This window comes from Staurois parvus, unplaced genomic scaffold, assembly GCF_062004578.1.
Source record: "Staurois parvus isolate SC_StPar_1 unplaced genomic scaffold, SC_StPar_1.0 ptg000259l, whole genome shotgun sequence".
Classification (NCBI taxonomy): domain Eukaryota; kingdom Metazoa; phylum Chordata; class Amphibia; order Anura; family Ranidae; genus Staurois; species Staurois parvus.
The window spans coordinates 480,130-501,615 of NW_028318055.1; the positions used below are offsets into that span (position 1 = coordinate 480,130).

Consider the following 21,486-nt stretch of genomic DNA (forward strand, 5'->3'; position numbering starts at 1 on the left):
GAAGGGGCCATCTGGGGTTTTTCTCCTGAGGGAGAGGGAGATTGCATGTGGCAGGAGAGAGATTGGACCTGGCAAAGAAGTGCTGATGGGCAGTGCACTGCATGCTTGGTGATCTGCATCAGACAAAGGAACATCCAAACTGAGAGAAGTGGTCTACAGTACAGTGCCTACACTGACAGTGTGAAGTGCTCATCGTGAGGTGACCAGAGGAACCGGTCATTTCCAAGACGATCGTTTGGGCCTTTGTCACAGGATCTGGTGAGAGGGATTTCTCCCACTGTCAGATGACAGGAACATTGCACACATACAGAGACATCATACCTTGCTCATATTCACCAGGCACTGGGTTGTGTAGATGGCCCTGCTGAACAGACACCGTGTTCACTTTGCTATACAAATACTGCCACAGGATTACAATTACACTTTAAGTGTTTAAGGAGTTTAAGTGCACCAACGAAAGTGGCTAGCTGAAGATCCCAACATTCATCCAGTTACAAAGAGACTGAAGTTACTGGTGCCATACGTGCACGCGCATGCGTAGTCAGGCCTCTATATTGCATGGTGTGTGAGGGAATAGCTTTACCTTGAAAGTAGCTATTAAGCATCATTTGGGTACAGTGTTTTCCTATTGGGGTCATGGTGTCGGGGTTGAGAAGGGAGAAGTCTGACACAACAGAGAGTCATTCTTCTGCTCTCCTCCTGCTTGGACATCATGGGGCCAAATTTATGAAGAGGAGTTAAATCCACTTTGAGGTTGCCATTTAAGTGTTTGCCTCTGCTCTTGGGGTTATTCATGGTTGGAATCCCCTGAAAGCAGCCCGAGTGTAAAAGTGAGTTATATTGCTTTCCGTCACAGTATTTGTTGTTCTCTTTATTCTCCTAACATATACTGGTTGTTAATGTTTATTATTTCCCATAGAGGTCTACAGTAAAGCTGATCTCTGTGTTTTATTATAAAGTGTGTGCTTTTCATTGGTCCTTGCACTTACACTATTGCCAGGTGTGCCAGTGTGGGCTGAGACAGTTCTTGGGGTTGAAAGGAAGAGTGGCGGAGTGAACAAACTTAAGCAGCCCCTTCGGGGGTATCGCTACAGACTTATAAAATTAAAGTTTTATTACAATTTTTTCATGAAAATCCTTTTTTGAACTGAAATGAGCTCACCTACACACACTAAACTCGATTCTTCTTCCCTGTGAGGCTCCTCTTGGTGCATTTACACTTGTGAGTACATCTGGAATGTCTCTCTGAAGCCTCCAACAGTCGTCTGCCATCATTGTAAGGCTCCATTTTCCCTGGTATCTCCTTTCCATCTCTTTAATGTCTTGGTGGAATCGTTCACCTTGTTCCTCACTCACAGCTCCCAAATTTTCAGGAAAGTAGTCAAGGTGGGACTGGAGGAAATGCACTTTCAAACTCATCAGGCGCTTGAAATGCTTTCAGCATTCGTCCGACGATCTTTTTGTAGTGAGGATCTTTGTTATTGCCTAAAAATTTCTGTACGACTTCTGTAAATGCAATCCGCCCTTCTTTGTGAGGATCCGTCATGGTATTGAATCCACCCTTCTTTGTGAGGATCCGTCATGGTACTGAATCCACCCTTCTTTGTGAGGATCCGTCATGGTATTCACAAACTCTTCATCAACTATAAGCCTTCTAATGTCTGGTCCGATGAACACACCTTCCTTCAATTTTGCCTCCGACAGGCCTGGAAACTTGGTGACCAAGTATTTGAAGCATTCTCCATCTCTTGGAAGTGATTTTACGAATTGCTTCATCAATCCCAATTTTATGTGGAGAGGTGGTAGAAGAACTTTATGGGAAGGTACCAAAGTTTCTCGGAGGACATTTTTTTCACCGACTGTTAGCACCCTCAGCTGCCAACTCTTCTTGGTCCAGTGATTTTGTGGGTCTCAACTGTCCCATAGACACAGAAAACGAGGGTATTTGGTATCCCACCCACTGGATTCTTCAGGAAAGATGAACCCCTTCTACCATTAGAAGCACAGACTCAGGGCTGAGGCTTACACATACAGCATGCTGCTGAGTATCCCAGTAGTCAGACATGTCACTCAGAGCAGCACTTGTATTCACCCCCTTTGCAGGGGGGGAGGGGCAGAGATTGTTTACCTGCAAATAACAACAAAGGGCCAAAAGAGAACTAGGGAAATGCGGAAATAGAATTTTTTTTCTCTAAAACGTGCTTAGCTTATGTATATATTGCTGACCATCAGATTTACAGTGCTAGATTTTTTTTTACATAACTCGGACAACCCCTTTAAGGTTTTTTTGGCATTTTATATCTTAAATGCACTTATGTGAATTAATTAATAGTAATTTGGACTTTAAATTTGGTTAAAAACCCATAATATAAAAAAAAACCAAAAATTAAAAAAATTTGATAAATTTGAAGACGGTTTTACATTTTGTGGCAAATCATGACGTCTAGGAGTTTTTTCAATATTTTATTTGTTTCAGCACACCAAAATACATGGAAATTAGATGAAAATAATCAAACAGCTTTTTATTCGCAGACCTGTGTAATAGAAGAACAGGAAAGAAGTCATTCACAGTTTATACCTGTACCTAACCCCTGAGCTCATTGGTTACAATAGTGAAACAGAATCCCAAATGACTACACAATACTATACAAACACAATCATTATACTGGATTTTATTGCATTATTCTGGAGGGGACAGGATTCCAATTTCCCCATATTCATGTTTTGTACCCTGTCAGCTATTCTCCTACAGGCCATTCAACAGGCCCTCTATTCCCCCAGCTACATTCAGCATGTAAGAACAGTAGTAACTTACTAGGCCTTTGCAAGTGTTGCAGTCTATAATCATGGCATTAAGGGGAATGGCTTCTCTATCCTTCCTGCAGTGGTTTATATAGGTAAACTACAGGACACTGGCCGACAGGAGGCAAGTTGGAGGTCAAGGAAACTTGTATTCTCTCTATGGTCATTGGGATGGAACCATTTCTTTTCGCAAAGGAAACTTTAAAAAAACCCAAAAAACAATTCAGGACATCTCTGCACATTCAGCACACAGCATTTCTGTGGATTAAGTGGTGCCAGCCCTTCCAGTTGTTTTTTGCTAAACTACTCTCACCCTCAGATTTCTACAAGTTATCAACTAAGACTGTTTAACAGACTCTTTGAATTGGCACAAAATGTGTGCAGAGGACAAAGGACAACTCTGAATGTCTGACACGATCAGCAGGTTTTTTTTTTTGCACTTATCAAAGAGATATAATACACTTCCAATTGTACATACGGTAAACTGGCCAAAAGGTAGCAAATAAGAGACGTTCACTGGAATTTTAGGACAAGTTTCTCCTTTATCTTATATAGTTACATAATTAGTCTGGCTGAAAAAATACAAAAGTCCATCCAGTTCAACCATTAAAAAATAAATGTTATAATCCTACACCCACAGTTGATCCAGAGGAAGGCAAAAAAACCCAGCAAAGCACGATCCAATTTGCTCCTGCAGGGGAAAAAATTCCTTCCTGATCCCCCGAGAGGCAATCGGATATTCCCTGGATTAACTTTTCCTATAAATATTAGTATCCAGTTATATTCGGAATATCTAGGAAAGAATCCAGGACTTTTTAAAAGCAATCCACTGAGCTGGCCACACCCAACTCTATAGTTAAAATAACTGTATAGTGCTGAGTGCTGACTAAGAACCTCAAATTGCTGTCATGTAGAGGATGTATGCCAGGCATAATTATATATTTATTTGTGGGGCGGCATTTTTCCCTTGTAAGTTTTTATGCTGTATTCTAAACCAGACTGTGGCCCGGGGGCCAGATGTGGCCATTTGCTTGCCTCCACCCGGCCCTTTGGGCGCTAGTCCTCCCACTGATACGAGACACTATTCCCCCCACTGACACCAACAATTGGGCATAATTCCTACCACTGACACCAAAGATGGGGCACTATTCCTCCCCATAGTATCAAAGATACTGTTTACTTTTACTGATGCCAGTGCAATTTCTACTCCCATGGGCCACAGTCTGCCTCCCCAAGGTCTGAGTGACAATAAACTGGCCCTTTTGGTATAAGTTTGGAGACCCCTGTTCTGAACCATCTAAGTCAGTGGTTCTCAACCTTTGGGTCGCGACCCCTTTGGGGGTCGAACGACCCTTTCACAGGGGTCCCCTAAGACCATCAGAAAACACATATTTCCGATGTGTAAAGAGCAGCTACTGTGTAGAAAGCAGCTGCTGTGTTGAAAGCAGCTACTCTGTTAAAAGCAGCTACTGTGTTGAAAGCAGCAGTATTGGAGGTAAAACGACACTCATGAATTATAATTACTGGGTAAATAATTTTATGGTTGGGGGTCACCACAACATGAGGAACTGTATTAAAGGGTCGCGGCATTAGGAAGGTTGAGAACCACTTATCTAAGAAGTAATGGATAAATCTGCCCAGATATGCTATGCTAACAATCCAACAAATCTACACTCGCAATCTGCTTCTCGGGTCACATTTCTGCAGCATCAAGTGACTTGGCAAATGGTCCTTGGGACTCCTCACCTGTAATAATTGCAGGCCCTGATCCCATCCCTAATTTTGATATGCCCAGATCCTCTAACCATCTCTGCTGACCTCCAGTAATGGGGTTCAAGGGCTGCCACGTTAGGGTGCTATTATTGACATTTTGGACTTGGTAAAGTTGAAATAAAAGTATATACTCCATGTTATGTGGGTGTGACACATGTGCTGTTCTATAAGAAGAAGAACATTTGTTTACTGGCTAATAACAGTGACTGGAGGTCACTTACGAGACCCATGTTCTGGAAGGAATGTGAGCTGGAGAGTTACTGCATGTTCTGAATGTCGGATATAAACTGGGAAGGGATAAAAGGACCCCTTTACCTGTTCACAAGCAAATCAATGATCTGTGGTGAACATCCGAACTACAATATTGGCCTTAATTGCTGCTATCCAGTTCTCATGACAGTACAGGTGGGCTAATTGTTATCGGACTAAATTGTCCCAAGGGCTTTTCAGTTGCAGCACATTCAGAGATGTGGCTTTTTGCTTGGTTTAATGTTAAACATTACCTTTCCCTGTATATTCAGCGCACAACTAACCAACTCGCTTCAGTTCTAGGAAATAATATTTGCTGCACAGTTGTGGGCTGGCCGGCTTTTCGATGGTCATTTTCAATTGATCTCTGTTGGCAGAACCAATATTGCTCTCTAGTGGAGAGCTGTGAGAATGCAGTTGTCTGTAATCCTAGGAAGTACAATAGTGTATAACCAAACCAGAATTATTTGGTCACAGGAACTGTGATTGGTTGCTGCATTCTGCAAATTGTTTCTTTTTTGTGATGTCCTACTAAAAATACAAACACATTTTATCAGAAGAGCGGTTATGTACATCCCAGTAACAGCCTCTAAGAAACCAGCATTATTATATAGTATAGTAAACGCAACACTATTTGTCTGGAGTTTGCATGTTCTCCCTGTGCCTTTGTGGGTTTCCTCCGGGTACTCCAGTTTCCTCCCACACTTCAATGACAAGCTGGTAGGTTAATTGGCTCCTCTCTAAATTGTCCCTAGTGTGTGTATGTATGAATGTAAGTTAGGGACCTTAGATTGTACACCCCTTGAGGGTTAGGGACTGATGTGATGTACAATATATATGTAAAGTGCTGCATAAAATGACAGCGATATACAAGTACCTGGAATAATAATATTGTTATCCTTATTATTAATAATAATAATAATAATAATCTCATTTAACCACCTTACGCCTGCCATATAGTCCAATGATGGGCGCAAGGTGGTTCTGTCATTCTGATAGGACGTCATTCCATTCTCACCGCGCATGCGCGGCTCAGGGAGCACGCAACGCGGCGATCGCCGGTGCGCTGTGTCCCTCGGACACAGCAGATCACGGAAAGAGCTGATGATGTCAGCTCGTTCATGTGATCAGCTGTGTCCAATCACAGCTGATCACATGTAAACACGGAAATGCCGGTTATCGGCATTTCTCTCCTCTCGAGCTGTCACACTGACAGAGGAGAGGAGAGCTGGCATTCGGTTTTCCTTGGAAGGGACATGTACATTGATCATCAGGGCACTGATGATCAGTGTGCCCTGATGATCAGTGTGGCCCCAGAAGTGCCACCTGTCAGTGTCCATCAGTGCCAGCAGTCAGTGCTCATCAATGCCACATATCAGTGCATACCAGTGCACATCAATGCCACATATCAGTGCCCATCTGAGCTGCCTTTCAACGTCACCCATTAGTGCCAGTCAGTGCCACCTATCAATGCCAATCAGTGCCACCTATCAGTGGCAGTCAGTGCCGCCTATCAGTGGCAGTCAGTGCTGCCTATCAGTGCCATATATCAGTGTAATGTATCAGTGCTGCCTTTCAGTGCCCATCAGTGATGCCTGTCAATGCCCATCAGTGCAACCTACCAGTGCCTCCTCATCAGTGCTCATCAGTGATGCCTGTCAGTGTCCATCAGTGCCACCTATCAGTGCCCATCACTGCAGCCTCATTAGCGCATATCAGTGAAGGAGAAAAATCACTTATTTACAAAATTTTATAACAAAAACTAAGAAAAAATTTGTTTTTTTTCAAAATTTTCAGTGGTTTTTGGTTTAAGAAAAAATAAAAATCCCCGAGGTGATCAAATACCACCAAAATAAAGCTCTGTCACAAAAAAATGATAAAAATTTCATATGGGTACAGTGTTGCATGACCGCGCAATTGTCATTCAAAGTGTGACAGCACTGAAAACTGGAAATTGGCCTGGGCCAATTGGCCGGGAAGGGGGTAGAAGCGCCCTGTAGGCAGGAAGGGGGTAGAAGTGCCCTGTAGGCAGGAAGGGGGTAGAAGTGCCCTGTAGGCGGAAGGGGGTAGAAGTGCCCTGTAGGCAGGAAGGGGGTAGAAGCGTCCGGTAGGTAGGAAGGGGGTAGAAGTGCCCTGTAGGCAGGAAGGGGGTAGAAGTGCCCGGTAGGCAGGAAGGGGGTAGAAGTGCCCGGTAGGCAGGAAGGGGGTAGAAGTGCCCTGTAGGCAGGAAGGGGGTAGAAGTGCCCTGTAGGCAGGAAGGGGGTAGAAGTGCCCTGTAGGCAGGAAGGGGGTAGACGTGCCCTGTAGGCAGGAAGGGGGTAGAAGTGCCCTGTAGGCAGGAAGGAGGTAGAAGTGCCCGGTAGGCAGGAAGTGGGTAGAAGTCCCTGTAGGCGGAAGGGGGTAGAAGTGTCCGGTAGGCAGGAAGGGGGTAGAAGTGCCCTGTAGGCAGGAAGGAGGTAGAAGTGTCCTGTAGGCAGGAAGGAGGTAGAAGTGCCCTGTAGGCAGGAAGGGGGTAGAAGTGCCCTGTAGGCAGGAAGGGGGTAGAAGTGCCCTGTAGGCGAGGGGTTAAAATATAATACACTTTCCATTGCTAAAAGTGGAGTTCCACTATCTGTCTGCCATCATTGCTATTTACACCACAAAAAAAGAGTCTTAAAGCTATACTCCAGGCAACGTACTAATTATACATTTGAGGTACAAATATATATTTTTTTAGCAGCCAAGAAAATAGAAAATCTGTGCAGCAAGTTTTATAATTCACACAGCCATACAGCACAGCTTAGTGCTCAATCTTTACTGCAGCAACAGCACAGCTTGGTCACAAGCACCCCCCCCCCCCCATCTACTGATCGGACAATGAAGTGACAGCATCGTACTGATGAACCATTACTGTGCTCATTCTGCTCTCTCCTCCTGTCAGCATGCTACATATCAGCACATTACCACAGCCGAAACCTGATTGGCTCCTAGTGCTGGCCCTACCTCTCTCACAATGAGTGCTGCTGTGGAAGGAAAAAAAGAGGCTATAATGAATACCGACTTTTACATAAACACGTTGCATTAAAAATACATTTATTGATTTTCTAATGAACAAATAATTGCACTAATTGGGGGTTTAATCTCTGCAGTGTAAACGGCAATAATAATAAGTCAGCTGTTATAGATCACTGCCCTCTATGCCGTTTATTTACTAAAACTGGAGAGTGGAAAATGTGATGCAGCTCTGCATAGAAACCAATCAGCTTCCAGATTTTATTGTCAAAGTGTAATTGAACAAACTGAAGTTAGAAGCTGATTGGCCGCCATGCACAGCTGCACTAGATTCGGCACTCCCTGGTTTTAGGCTGCTTTCACACTTTTTCTTCCGCTTCTGGGTTAAAAGCAGAAGAAAAACACGTGACCATGTATTCCTATAGAACTTTTCACACCAATTTGTTTCGGATCCGAGCGTTTTTTATAATCCTACTTGCTGCATTTTTGGTGCAGTAATAAAATGCATCAAAAACACACCTCCCCCTTTGAAATCAATGGAAAATGTGGCAAAAATGCATCAAAAGCACATTTATAAAAGAACTCACCCACATTGCGTTCTTGAGTGGTTTTTGAGTCATGCGTCTTATAAAAAAAATGCACTGCAAACGCAATAAAACGCAGTGAAAACATGGCAAAAACGAATGTGTTTTTGCCACCGATCAGTGTGAAAGTAGCCTTTAGTAAATCAGCCCCTATTATGTGCATGCGGCCTTATTAAATTAGCCAAGTGTCTTGCTTTTTCAGTGGAAATGTTATATATTTTGTCAATTTTTATGTGTTATAAATTTCAGGGGAAAAAGATGTGATCATTTTAGGAGGATTCAGCCAACCAGCAGACAGCGGCAACTTTGATTCTTTGAGAAAAGAAAAGTTCCACAACCTGCTTCCAGCAAACACATTCACAAATATCAGCACAAAGACTCCTCAAGGGAATAAGTCCCTGGACAATATCTGGATCAGCAAGAGCTTGAAGAAAGTCTTCTCAGGTAAGGCCGTCGTGTAATGTGCGTTGAAGTATATGTGCCATACATGTATAAGTGGTGAGCATGAAAATGCCCTGCGTTCAGGGAGAACTTTCCTCATCATTTGCTGGGGAGTTCAGCATGGATGCTAAGAGAGCATGAAGTATCCCCTCCTTCATATCTATGTAAATTCCCATGATTGCCTATATCTGTTGCTTTTCTGCTTCTGTAGAGAGGAGGTTAAAGAGGCGTATTAAAGTATTACTAAACCCGGACCCCGCATTCACTATATCCGGTCTCCCTGGACCCCGCATTCACTATATCCGGTCTCTCCGGACCCCGCATTCACTATATCCGGTCTGCCCGGACCCCGCATTCACTATATCCGGTCTCCCCGGACCCCGCATTCACTATATCCGGTCTCTCCGGACCCTGCATTCACTATATCCGGTCTGCCCGGACCCCGCATTCACTATATCCGGTCTCCCCGGACCCCGCATTCACTATATCCGGTCTCCCCGGACCCCGCATTCACTATATCCGGTCTCCCCGGACCCCGCATTCACTATATCCGGTCTCCCCGGACCCCGCATTCACTATATCCGCTCTCCCCGGACCCCGCATTCACTATATCCGCTCTCCCCGGACCCCGCATTCACTATATCCGCTCTCCCCGGACCCCGCATTCACTATATCCGGTCTGCCCGGACCCCGCATTCACTATATCCGGTCTGCCCGGACCCCGCATTCACTATATCCGGTCTCCCCGGACCCCGCATTTACTATATCCGGTCTCTCCGGACCCCGCATTCACTATATCCGCTCTCCCCGGACCCCGCATTCACTATATCTGGTCTGCCCGGACCCCGCATTCACTATATCCGCTCTCCCCGGACCCCGCATTTACTATATCCGGTCTGCCCGGACCCCGCATTCACTATATCTGCTCTCCCCGGACCCCGCATTCACTATATCCGGTCACCCCGGACCCCGCATTCACTATATCCGGTCACCCCGGACCCCGCATTCACTATATCCGCTCTCCCCGGACCCCGCATTCACTATATCCGGTCACCCCGGACCCCGCATTCACTATATCCGGTCACCCCGGACCCCGCATTCACTATATCCGCTCTCCCCGGACCCCGCATTCACTATATCCGGTCACCCCGGACCCCGCATTCACTATATCCGGTCACCCCGGACCCCGCATTCACTATATCCGGTCACCCCGGACCCTGCATTCACTATATCTGGTCACCCCGGGCCCCGCATTCACTATATCTGATCTAGTTTGTTAAAGTAAACCAGAGTGAACATAAAATGAAATGTTTTACTTATATGCGATGGTTATCCATTAAGCGTAAGCTGTATATCAAAACAATTGAATCCAAGGATATATCTAGCTGGATTTATATCCAAATCTTGAATTTTCTGTAAAGTAATGGGTGGTTCTATTGATTTGGAAGACATGTTCAGGAGGAGAATGCGGCAAGGACATGCACGACTTTTAAGAAAAAAAGAAAGCCAAGGTTTGGATATGACTCTAATGGCTTTTATATTGGGATCTTCTGATCATTTTTCTGTGTCTACTGAAGGTAACTTCCATGTATGGATTTTTTTCCTCATCAGCTTGGTTTGAGTTGCCTAGGATTGGCTTATTCAAAATTATGTCCAAATAGGCTCCAACTGTAAACTTAATATTTTAATTGAACCCCTAATTATTGTCTACCATTGTATAAGAACCTTAAAATACAGGGTTCCCTTTAAAACACAGAAGAATACCTATACTATGTGAGAACCCTGAAAATTAATTTTAGGAATATATCATATAGGCATGTGCTAAAAATAAACAACACCAAATAATTAAGTGTCCATATTAAACTGTGAAAGTCCAAAAAAAATCAATTTAAAAATTCCATTGTGAACTGTGAATGATCCACCACCAAATGAATTAAATAAACTCACCAGAGCTAAATGCTGATCAGATTATAGACCAGCACCAACCCGGTGCCGCCCCTTGATGACGTCGTGGTGATGAAACGCGTTGGGCGTGGCCTACGCAATGCTGACGTCAGGACGTTCTGTTCCTTTTGTGTGTCGGAGGTGATCCGCGGTGAGCGGAGATCCTCGTTCCTCAGTTGTTGTGTATCGCTGTTTAAGCTGGTGTCTGTCTGGACACCTTCCTTGTGAGTGTATTGGAGATTCTATTAAATATATACTTTTTATGAAAACGTATTGCACCATTATATTTTTCTTTTGTCCCTGAGTGCACTCTATATATTATGGAGAGATGGAGTTGAAAGGAGAGATATAATATAAGACCTTTTGGCTGCAGAGTATTGCTTCTGATAGAGATATGCTGTTCCTTATGCCGACTGCCATTATTGATCATCAGGATTTGATTACTTACTTCATCTAATATTTGGAAATCATTGCCTTCATCGCTCCCAGAGCACAAGCGTTGGTGCTGGTCTATAATCTGATCAGCATTTAGCTCTGGTGAGTTTATTTAATTCATTTGGTGGTGGATCATTCACAGTTCACAATGGAATTTTAAATTGATTTTTTTTTTTTTTTTTGGACTTTCACAGTTTAATATGGACACCTAATTAGTTGGTGTTGTATATTTTTAGCGCATGCCTATATGATATATTGTTTAAATTTGCCAAATTTATTATTTATATTTTTGGTGGGGTGTTGCTGCTTTATACACAAGTTTTTCATATTTGACACATATAGATTGGCGCTTTTTTCTATTTTTTGTAGTGGAAATTAATTTTAGGACTCCCAAAACAAAGGTTGTGCACCCTTGTAATCAAGTATATGTATGTTGCAAGAAGATAATTTTTTTTTTCTGCCAGAAAATATATCTTTATTTTTGCTATAGCTCACTAAATGTCCCTCTCAACAGGTTACTCCTTGGTGGTGAGAGAGGGTCTCACAAACCCTTGGATTCCAGACAACTGGTCATGGGGAGGCGTAGCTTCAGAGCATTGCCCTATACTAGCGGAATTTTACATGGAGAAAGACTGCAGCAAAAAGGACTTGGCTTCAAAAGCTAATGGAGTCACCGTGGAACGCAACGAGGCAAACTCAAAACATGAAAGATGAAAAGTCAATAGAAGCACTTTTATCTCATCGGGAGAGGACATTTCTCCCACATTCTGACTGTGAACAGGACTCCTAGGCTTTCAATATCTGAGATATTAATGTTTGATTTCAAGTGCCCACCGCCTCTTATGTTAGCACCAGATATTTTAGAATATCAATCTGCGCTAGATAAACCATTGCTTTTTATGATCCGTCTCAGCTTTCAGTGGACATTTATAAACCATACAAAGCGTCTGCAACCAGATGAGAAGGAAACTACTTAAACTTTCTGTGAAACGTTTTATTTTTAACTGAATCTTGGTAACTGATGCAATAACATAACGTTGACTGTCAACAGGAGACCATTAACACTGTCAGGTTCTTTTGTTCTCAGTGAAATTAAAGAAATTACCTGCAAGATTGCATGCTTTTTTACAGTACGCATTGAGAACATTTTCAACTTTTTAACTATGCACTTTTAACCCCTCTAAAGCTACTGAAGCCAGATGGCTCAAAAATGTGATCGGACTATGCTTAAAATAAACAATTCCCAAAAGAATATTCATTATGTTTGTAATGGGTTTGTTTGTAAAAATACGCCTGTTGAGATTGAGAGAGACAGTTGTAATCTAAGGGTCAGTCAACCCAAAGTGATATTGCCGTTATAGGGGGAATCTTGTTTGGTTGAGTCAGCCCCTGGTTTTGTATATGTCTCAGGGGAAAATGGAACATGGAACTCAACATATAGAATACTGAACTCAACATATGGAACACAGAATTTGGAATATGACGCTCGCAATGTAGAATCTGGAACATGCAATTCTAGATTGGAATACAAAACTCAAAGCATGGAACTGTGGAATTTGGATCACAGAATCCGGAATATGGAATTCGGAAATATGGAAAGATCTTCCGAATTTCCTGCCACACTGTTCCAGTACCTGAGTGTTCCAGCACCTCCTGTTGCATTCCCCATAATATAGAAGTATACAAAAATCCAGACTGAAGAGATAAACTCTTCATAATAGCACAGCAGGAAGGTGGAGGTGGGCAGTAATGATTAGACCCCGCTTAGTAGTGTCCTAGCAACGTCCTGGAAGTATTCCAGTCATGCTTCTTGAGGAATGTAAATGGCCTACACCTATAGCAAGAGCATTATTCAACTTTAGTCAGAGCTGCATGGTTTGTTTTTATCTACAGACACTTCTGATCTGCATAGGCGGTTTTTTCTTTCAATGAATACAGGGCGAGGTGGAGATTGTGGCATTACCGTCCCTCCTCTCCATCTTGGCACCTCGGCCATTCATAGTATGTTCTCTGGACAAGTGAGGGACTCCCTGTGGTCCTTGTGCAGAGGAGAAGTCGCTCACATAGAACTCTGTATCGCTTGGATATCAGATATGCATACTTCCACTGAACCAAGCTGGACCAATGTAAGTATGCAAACAATATAATTTCTGGAGTAAATGTCTAAGTACAAAGTATTGTACCTATAGTCAGCCAGAATCTATCTACTGGTCTGAAATAAATCAAATTCTTACTTGTTTCAGAAATTTATGGTCAGCACTTTGCTGTTTCCATGGTTCATTGAAAAAGCCCCTTTGTGTGCACATAGAGTCTCACCCTGACTGCTAAATGTGCTTAATGGTCACATTTTAGCACATGATAGTGAATCTTGAAACCAAGAATGTGAAAATTTATGGCATGAATCACTATTTGTGTACATACTTACAGTATCTCACAGAAGTGAGTCCCCCCCTCACATTTTTGTAAATATTTGATTCTTTTCATGTGACAACACTGAAGAAATGACACTTTGCTACAATGTGACGTAGTCAGTGTACAGCTTGTATAACATGGAAATTTTTCTGTCCCCTCAAAATAACTCAACACACAGCCATTAATGTCTAAACTGCTGGCAACAAAAGTGAGTCCACCCCTAAGGGACAATGTCCAAATGGGGCACAAAGTGTCAATAATTTGTGTGGCCGCCATTATTTTCCAGCACTGCCTTATTTCTCTTGGAGTTCACCAGAGTCTCACAGGTTGCCACTGGAGTCCTCTTCCACTCCACCATGATAACATCATCTTGCGCTCCTCCACCTTCCATTAGAGGATGCCCCACAGATGCTCAACAGGGTTTAGGTCTGGAGACATGCGTGGCCAGTCCATCACCTTTACCCTCAGCTTCTTTAGCAAGGCAGTGGTGGTCTTGGGGTTGTTATCATGTTGGAATACTGCCCTGCGGCCCAGTCTCCGGAGGGAGGGGATCATGCTCTGCTTCAGTATGTCACAGTACATGTTGGCATTCATGGTTCCCTCAATGAACTGTAACTCCCTAGTGCCGGCAGCACTCATGCAGCCCCAGACCATGACACCCCCACCGCCATGCGGCCCCAGACCATGACACCCCCACCGCCATGCGGCCCCAGACCATGACACCCCCACCGCCATGCGGCCCCAGACCATGACACCCCCACCGCCATGCGGCCCCAGACCATGACACCCCCACCGCCATGGGGCCCCAGACCATGGCACTCCCACCACCATGCGGCCCCAGACCATGACACTCCCACCACCATGCGGCCCCAGACCATGACACTCCCACCACCATGCGGCCCCAGACCATGACACTCCCACCACCATGGGGCCCCAGACCATGACACCCCCACCACCATGGGGCCCCAGACCATGACACCCCCACCACCATGCGGCCCCAGACCATGACACTCCCACCACCATGCGGCCCCAGACCATGACACTCCCACCACCATGGGGCCCCAGACCATGACACCCCCACCACCATGCAGCCCCAGACCATGACACTCCCACCACCATGTGGCCCCAGACCATGACACTCCCACCACCATGCAGCCCCAGACCATGACACTCCCACCACCATGCTTGACTGTAGGCAAGACACACTTGTCTTTGTACTCCTCACCTGGTTGCCGCCACATACGCTTCACACCATCTGAACCCAATCAGTTTATCTTGGCCTCATCAGACCACAGGTCATGGTTCCAGTACTCCATGTCCTTAGTCTGCTTGTCTTCAGCAAACTGTTTGCGGCCTTTCTTCTGCGTCATCTTTAGAAGAGGCTTCCTTCTGGGACAGCAGTCATGCAGACCAATTTGATGCAGTGTGTGGCGTATGGTCTGAGAACTGACAGGCTGACCCCCCCACCCTTCACCCTCTGCAACAATTCTGGCAGCACTCATACGTCTATTTCCCAAAGACAACCTCTGGATATGACGCTGAGCACGTGCACTCAACTTCTTTGGTCTTGGCCACCGTGCTGCAGCTCAGTTTCAGGGTCTCGGCAATCTTCTTATAGCCTCGGCCATCTTTATGTAGAGCAATAATTCATTTTTTCAGATCCTCAGAGAGTTCTTTGCCATGAGGTGCCATGTTGAACTTCCAGTGACCAGTATGAGAGAGTGAGAGCGATAACACCAAATGTAACCCACCCGCTCCCCATTCACACCCGAGACCTTGTAACACTAACGAGTCACATGACACCAGGGAGGGAAATTGGCTAATTGGGCCCAATTGGACATTTTCACTTAGGGGTGGACTCACTTTTGTTGCCAGACATGAATGGCGGTGTGTTGAGTTATTTTGAGGGGACAGCAAATTTCCATGTTATACAAGCTGTCCACTGACTACTTTTCATTGTAGCAAAGTGTCATTTGTTCAGTGTTGTCACATGAAAAGATAGAATCAAATATTTACCAAAATGTGAAGGGTGGACTCACTTCTGTGAGATACTGTAGTACATAAAAATGTGACCTTATTAAACAACAAATGACTTTGGTTTATAAAGTGCAAAACAGAACATGTTTAAAGGTTGCGTTCATAGTTGGAACATGTTACATGAGCACCCTTGTAGTCGACTGACACCTTCTCCAGCATTCAAACAGAAAAGCCTGTACACAGTTTATGGGCATGAAAGCTGAAGGTCATGTCTGCAGGAGCTTTACATTGCACCAGCGACCCACTGATTGCGGTCGCACTGCTTTGTAGGCTCCTGTAGGAAAAAACAACAAATGCAAATTTTTTTGTGCACTTATTTTTCCTGAAAGGTAAACTTTGCCTTCGAGTCTTGAAAATATAAGCAACCACTGTTCACATACAAGCATTATTGGCCTAAGGGACTGGCTGTGCTTTGCACTAATAACCACATCAAACAATAAATAGAAAATCACTTTTATACTTATGTTTTTTGTGTTATTATGAGTTAGCCTGATAATTAGGAATGGGCCTTAACAAGCCTCAATGCGTGAAAAGAATGTACCTGCGCTAGTCACATCTGTGCATTGTGTTGCACTGAAGGACAGGTATGTTTCTTAACGTGTGTTGCCATGCCCTTCACAATAATTGGCAATGCACCATAATCCAGACATATCTCCTACATACTTGTGATGCATCGTAGGTCATAGGTGTAATCCAGTCTATGGAATCAGAGATTATATTCTAGCTTTCATTGATGTTGTAAGGTAACAGGTAATGTGTGCATTACTGAAGCATGTGGTAATACATGTAACATGCGGTAATACATGTAACATGCATTGCAATGCCATTCATTGTAAATAAGGTAATGCATCTGCAGTGTAGCACGCCACGAAGCACAGTAGCATGTTGTGTTACACAGAAAGGATGATGTCTAGTTTTGTCACACTGGGATGTGATTATTTTGAATAGGCGGCATTAGCACAACTAAAATGAAGTGGAATTTAGCAAAACTAGAGCAGACAAAATCTGGAGTAGCTGTGCAGAGCAACCAATCAAGTAAAGGAGAAATCTGGGCTAATACTATCTCAGCTTAAATCTGCTCCCATCCCCATTCGAAGGCCTAGACTAAATATTCTGTAAAGGAAAGAAGTTTATACTTACCCAATCGAAGGGCACTCCGCTTCAGTAATGCAATCAGCTCCCAGTGGTGGCTTCAAGGGAGAGCTCCCTGAGAATTGGTAGATATAAACATCTTTCCTTTACAGCAGTGGTTCTCAACCTGTGGGTTGCGACCCCTTTGGGGGTCAAACGACCCTTTCACAGAGGTCCCCTAAGACCATCAGAAAACACATATTTCCGATGTGTAAAGAGCAGCTACTGTGTAGAAAGCAGCTGCTGTGTTGAAAGCGGCTACTGTGTTGAAAGCAGCTACTGTGTTGAAAGCAGCAGTATTGGAGGTAAAACGACACTCATGAATTATAATTACTGGGTAAAAAATTTTATGGTTGGGGGTCACCACAACATGAGGAACTGTATTAAAGGGTCACGGCATTAGGAAGGTTGAGAACCACTGCTTTACAGGATAGTTAATATTGGGCTTAGAAGGGGGTTGGGAGCAGGTTTAAGCTTAGATAGTATTAGCCCGGACTTCCACTTTAAGCTTTGAAAATGAAAATCAATCCTGATTGGTAGCCATGCACAAATGCTCCACATTCTGGCTGCCCCTGCTTTGATACTCCCCTCAGTGGGTGTGTTAACACACTGCAAAGATTTAAATGGACCCTTAAAGCAGAGCTAACCCTATCAATTTAATTGTTTCCCAAAACAGTTACATTCAAGGCATGCTGCGAATGTTAACTGTCACAGCACCATAGCAACTGCGGACTCAACAGAGGCTAACATAGTAGCTCTCTAGGCTGTAAAGGATAAAAGGGTTTAGTCTTGTTAGTTGTACATTGTATGAATCTGCTCATTGCCATTCGATTATATGTACCTCTTACCTGGAATAAACATTTTCTCACTGGATATTATTCCTGTATATATAAAAAAAATATCTCATGTATAATTAAGGCCTAGAAATGTTGTATTATGTTGTCTCTCCTCTGCCCTGATGGAATTTCCTGCATAACACCAATGGAATCCACTCACAAATCGGATCCAGGAAACGCAACAGAAAAAATGTAGTATAGCTGCCAAATTAAAATTCTATTTCCATGGAAAGGTTCCTGCTGGAAAGGCATCGCACATCTAGATGTAATAGACGTTACATTTTATAATAGACCTTTACATGGATATGATTTTATAATAGACCTTACACATGTTTTATAATAAGTCTGACACATGTATTGCTTTATAATAGTTCTTACATATGTATTATAAATAACCCTTATACCTGTATTATTTTATATTAGTCCTTACACATGTTTTATAATAGACCTTATATATGTATACTGGACCTTACATGTGTATCATTTTATATTAGACATTACACGTGTTTTATTTTATAGTAGGCCTTACACATGTATATTATAATAGACCTTACACGTGTTTTATTTGATAGTAGGCCTTGCACATGTACAGTCATGGCCGAAATTGTTGGCACCCTTGATATTTCTCCAGGAAATCATGTATTTCTCACGAAACGTATTGCATTAACACATGTTTTGCTATACACATGTTTATTCCCTTTGTGTGTATTGGGACAAAACAAAAAAAGGGAGGAAAGAAAGCAAATTCGACATAATGTCACACAAACCTCCAAAAATGGGCTGGACAAAAGTATTGGCACCCTTTCACAACTGCGGATAAATAAGAATGTTACAAGCATGTGATGCTCCTGTAAACTCACCTGGGGCAAGTAACAGGTGTGGGCAATATAGAAATCACACCTGAAAGCAGATAAAAAGGAGAGACGTTCACTTAACCTTTGCATTGTGTGTCTGTCTGTGCCACACTAAGCATGGACAACAGAAAGAGGAGACGAGAACTGTCTGAGGACCTGAGAACCAAAATTGTGGCAAAATATCAACAATCTCAAGGTTACAAGTCCATCTCCAGAGAACTAGATTTGCCTTTGTCCACAGTGCGCAACATTATCAAGAAGTTTGCAACCCATGGCACTGTAGCTAATCTCCCTGGTCGTGGACGGATGAGGAAAATTGATGAAAGATTGCAACGCAGAATAGTCCGGATGGTGGATAAGCAGCCCCAAACATGTTCCAAAGACATTCAAGCTGTCCTGCAGGCTCAGGGAGCATCAGTGTCAGCGCGAACTATCCGTCGACATTTAAATGAAATGAAACGCTATGGCAGGAGACCCAGGAGGACCCCACTGCTGACACAGAGACATAAAAAAGCAAGACTACAGTTTGCCAAAATGTACTTGAGTAAGCCAAAAGCCTTCTGGGAAAACGTCTTGTGGACAGATGAGACCAAGATAGAGCTTTTCGGTAAAGCACATCATTCTACTGTTTACCGAAAACGGAATGAGGCCTACAAAGAACAAAACACAGTACCTACGGTAAAATATGGTGGAGGTTCAATGATGTTTTGGGGTTGTTTTGCTGCCTCTGGCACTGGGTGCCTTGACTGTGTGCAAGGCATCATGAAATCTGAGGATTACCAAAGGATTTTGGGTCGCACTGTAGGGCCCAGTGTCAGAAAGCTGGGTTTGCGTCCAAGATCCTGGGTCTTCCAGCAGGACAATGACCCCAAACATACGTCAAAAAGCACTCAGAAATGGATGGCAAAGAAGCGCTGGAGAGTTCTGAAGTGGCCAGCAATGAGCCCAGATCTAAATCCCATTGAACACCTGTGGAGAGATCTTAAAATTGCTGTTGGGAAAAGGTGTCCTTCCAATAAGAGAGACCTGGAGCTGTTTGCAAAGGAAGAGTGGTCCAAAATTCCGGGTGAGAGGTGTCAGAAGCTTATTGATGGTTATAGGAAGCGACTGATTTCAGTTATGTTTTCCAAAGGGTGTGCAACCAAATATTAAGTTAAGGGTGCCAATACTTTTGTCCAGCCCATTTTTGGGGTTTTGTGTGACATTATGTCATATTTGCTTTTCTGCCTCTGTTTTATATTTGTTCCAATACATACAAAGGGAATAAACATGTGTATAGCAAAACATGTGTTAATGCAATACCTTTTTTGTGTGAAATACTTGATTTTCAGGAAAAATATCAAGGGTGCCAACAATTTCGGCCATGACTGTATGTTATAGTAGGCCTTGCACATGTATTTTAAAATAGACCTTACATGTGGGTGGCACTGCTGGGCACAGGTGGGTGGAACTGATGGGCACAGGTGGGTGGAACAGGTGGGTGGCACTGCTGGGCACAGGTGGGTGGAACTGGTGGGTGGCACTGCTGGGCACAGGTGGGTGGCACTGCTGGGCACAGGTTGTTGGAACTGGTGGGTGGCACTACTGGGCACAGGTGAGTGGCACTGCTGGGCACAGGTTGTTGGAACTGGTGGGTGGCACTACTGGGCACAGGTTGTTGGAACTGGTGGGTGGCACTGCTGGGCACAGGTGGGTGGAACTGATGGGCACAGGTGGGTGGAACAGGTGGGTGGCACTGCTGGGCACAGGTGGATGGAACTGGTGGGTGGCACTGCTGGGCACAGGTGGGTGGCACTGCTGGGCACAGGTTGTTGGAACTGGTGGGTGGCACTACTGGGCACAGGTTGTTGGAACTGGTGGGTGGCACTGCTGGGCACAGGTGGGTGGAACTGGTGGGTGGCACTGCTGGGCACAGGTGGGTGGAACTGGTGGGTGGCACTACTGGGCACAGGTTGTTGGAACTGGTGGGTGGCACTGCTGGGCACAGGTGGGTGGAACTGGTGGGTGGCACTGCTGGGCACAGGTGGGTGGCACTGCTGGGCACAGGTGGGTGGAACAGGTGGGTGGCACTGCTGGGCACAGGTGGGTGGCACTGCTGGGCACAGGTGGGTGGAACAGGTGGGTGGCACTGCTGGGCACAGGTGGGTGGAACTGGTGGGTGGCACTGCTGGGCACAGGTGGGTGGCACTGCTGGGCACAGGTTGTTGGAACTGGTGGGTGGCACTACTGGGCACAGGTGGGTGGCACTGCTGGGCACAGGTTGTTGGAACTGGTGGGTGGCACTACTGGGCACAGGTTGTTGGAACTGGTGGGTGGCACTGCTGGGCACAGGTGGGTGGAACTGATGGGCACAGGTGGGTGGAACAGGTGGGTGGCACTGCTGGGCACAGGTGGATGGAACTGGTGGGTGGCACTGCTGGGCACAGGTGGGTGGCACTGCTGGGCACAGGTTGTTGGAACTGGTGGGTGGCACTACTGGGCACAGGTTGTTGGAACTGGTGGGTGGCACTGCTGGGCACAGGTGGGTGGAACTGGTGGGTGGCACTGCTGGGCACAGGTGGGTGGAACTGGTGGGTGGCACTACTGGGCACAGGTTGTTGGAACTGGTGGGTGGCACTGCTGGGCACAGGTGGGTGGAACTGGTGGGTGGCACTGCTGGGCACAGGTGGGTGGCACTGCTGGGCACAGGTGGGTGGAACAGGTGGGTGGCACTGCTGGGCACAGGTGGGTGGCACTGCTGGGCACAGGTGGGTGGAACAGGTGGGTGGCACTGCTGGGCACAGGTGGGTGGAACTGGTGGGTGGCACTGCTGGGCACAGGTGGGTGGCACTGCTGGCCACAGGTGGGTGGAACTGGTGGGTGGCACTACTGGGCACAGGTTGTTGGAACTGGTGGGTGGCACTGCTGGGCACAGGTGGGTGGAACTGGTGGGTGGCACTGCTGGGCACAGGTGGGTGGCACTGCTGGGCACAGGTGGGTGGAACAGGTGGGTGGCAC

General features: G+C 45.0%; 1 protein-coding gene across 1 annotated transcript in view; it reads left to right on the forward strand.

Annotated features, from left to right (window-relative positions):
* Positions 1–12,471, forward strand: part of EEPD1 (endonuclease/exonuclease/phosphatase family domain containing 1) — a 208,967-nt gene extending 196,496 nt beyond the window's left edge. The window contains exons 6-7 of the mRNA XM_089681092.1: positions 8,649–8,843; positions 11,734–12,471. Coding sequence (XP_089537218.1) covers positions 8,649–8,843; positions 11,734–11,933 — 395 coding nt within the window. The 3' untranslated portion in view covers positions 11,934–12,471. The remainder of the gene's footprint in view (positions 1–8,648; positions 8,844–11,733) is intronic.
* Positions 12,472–21,486: the final 9,015 nt, after the last annotated feature.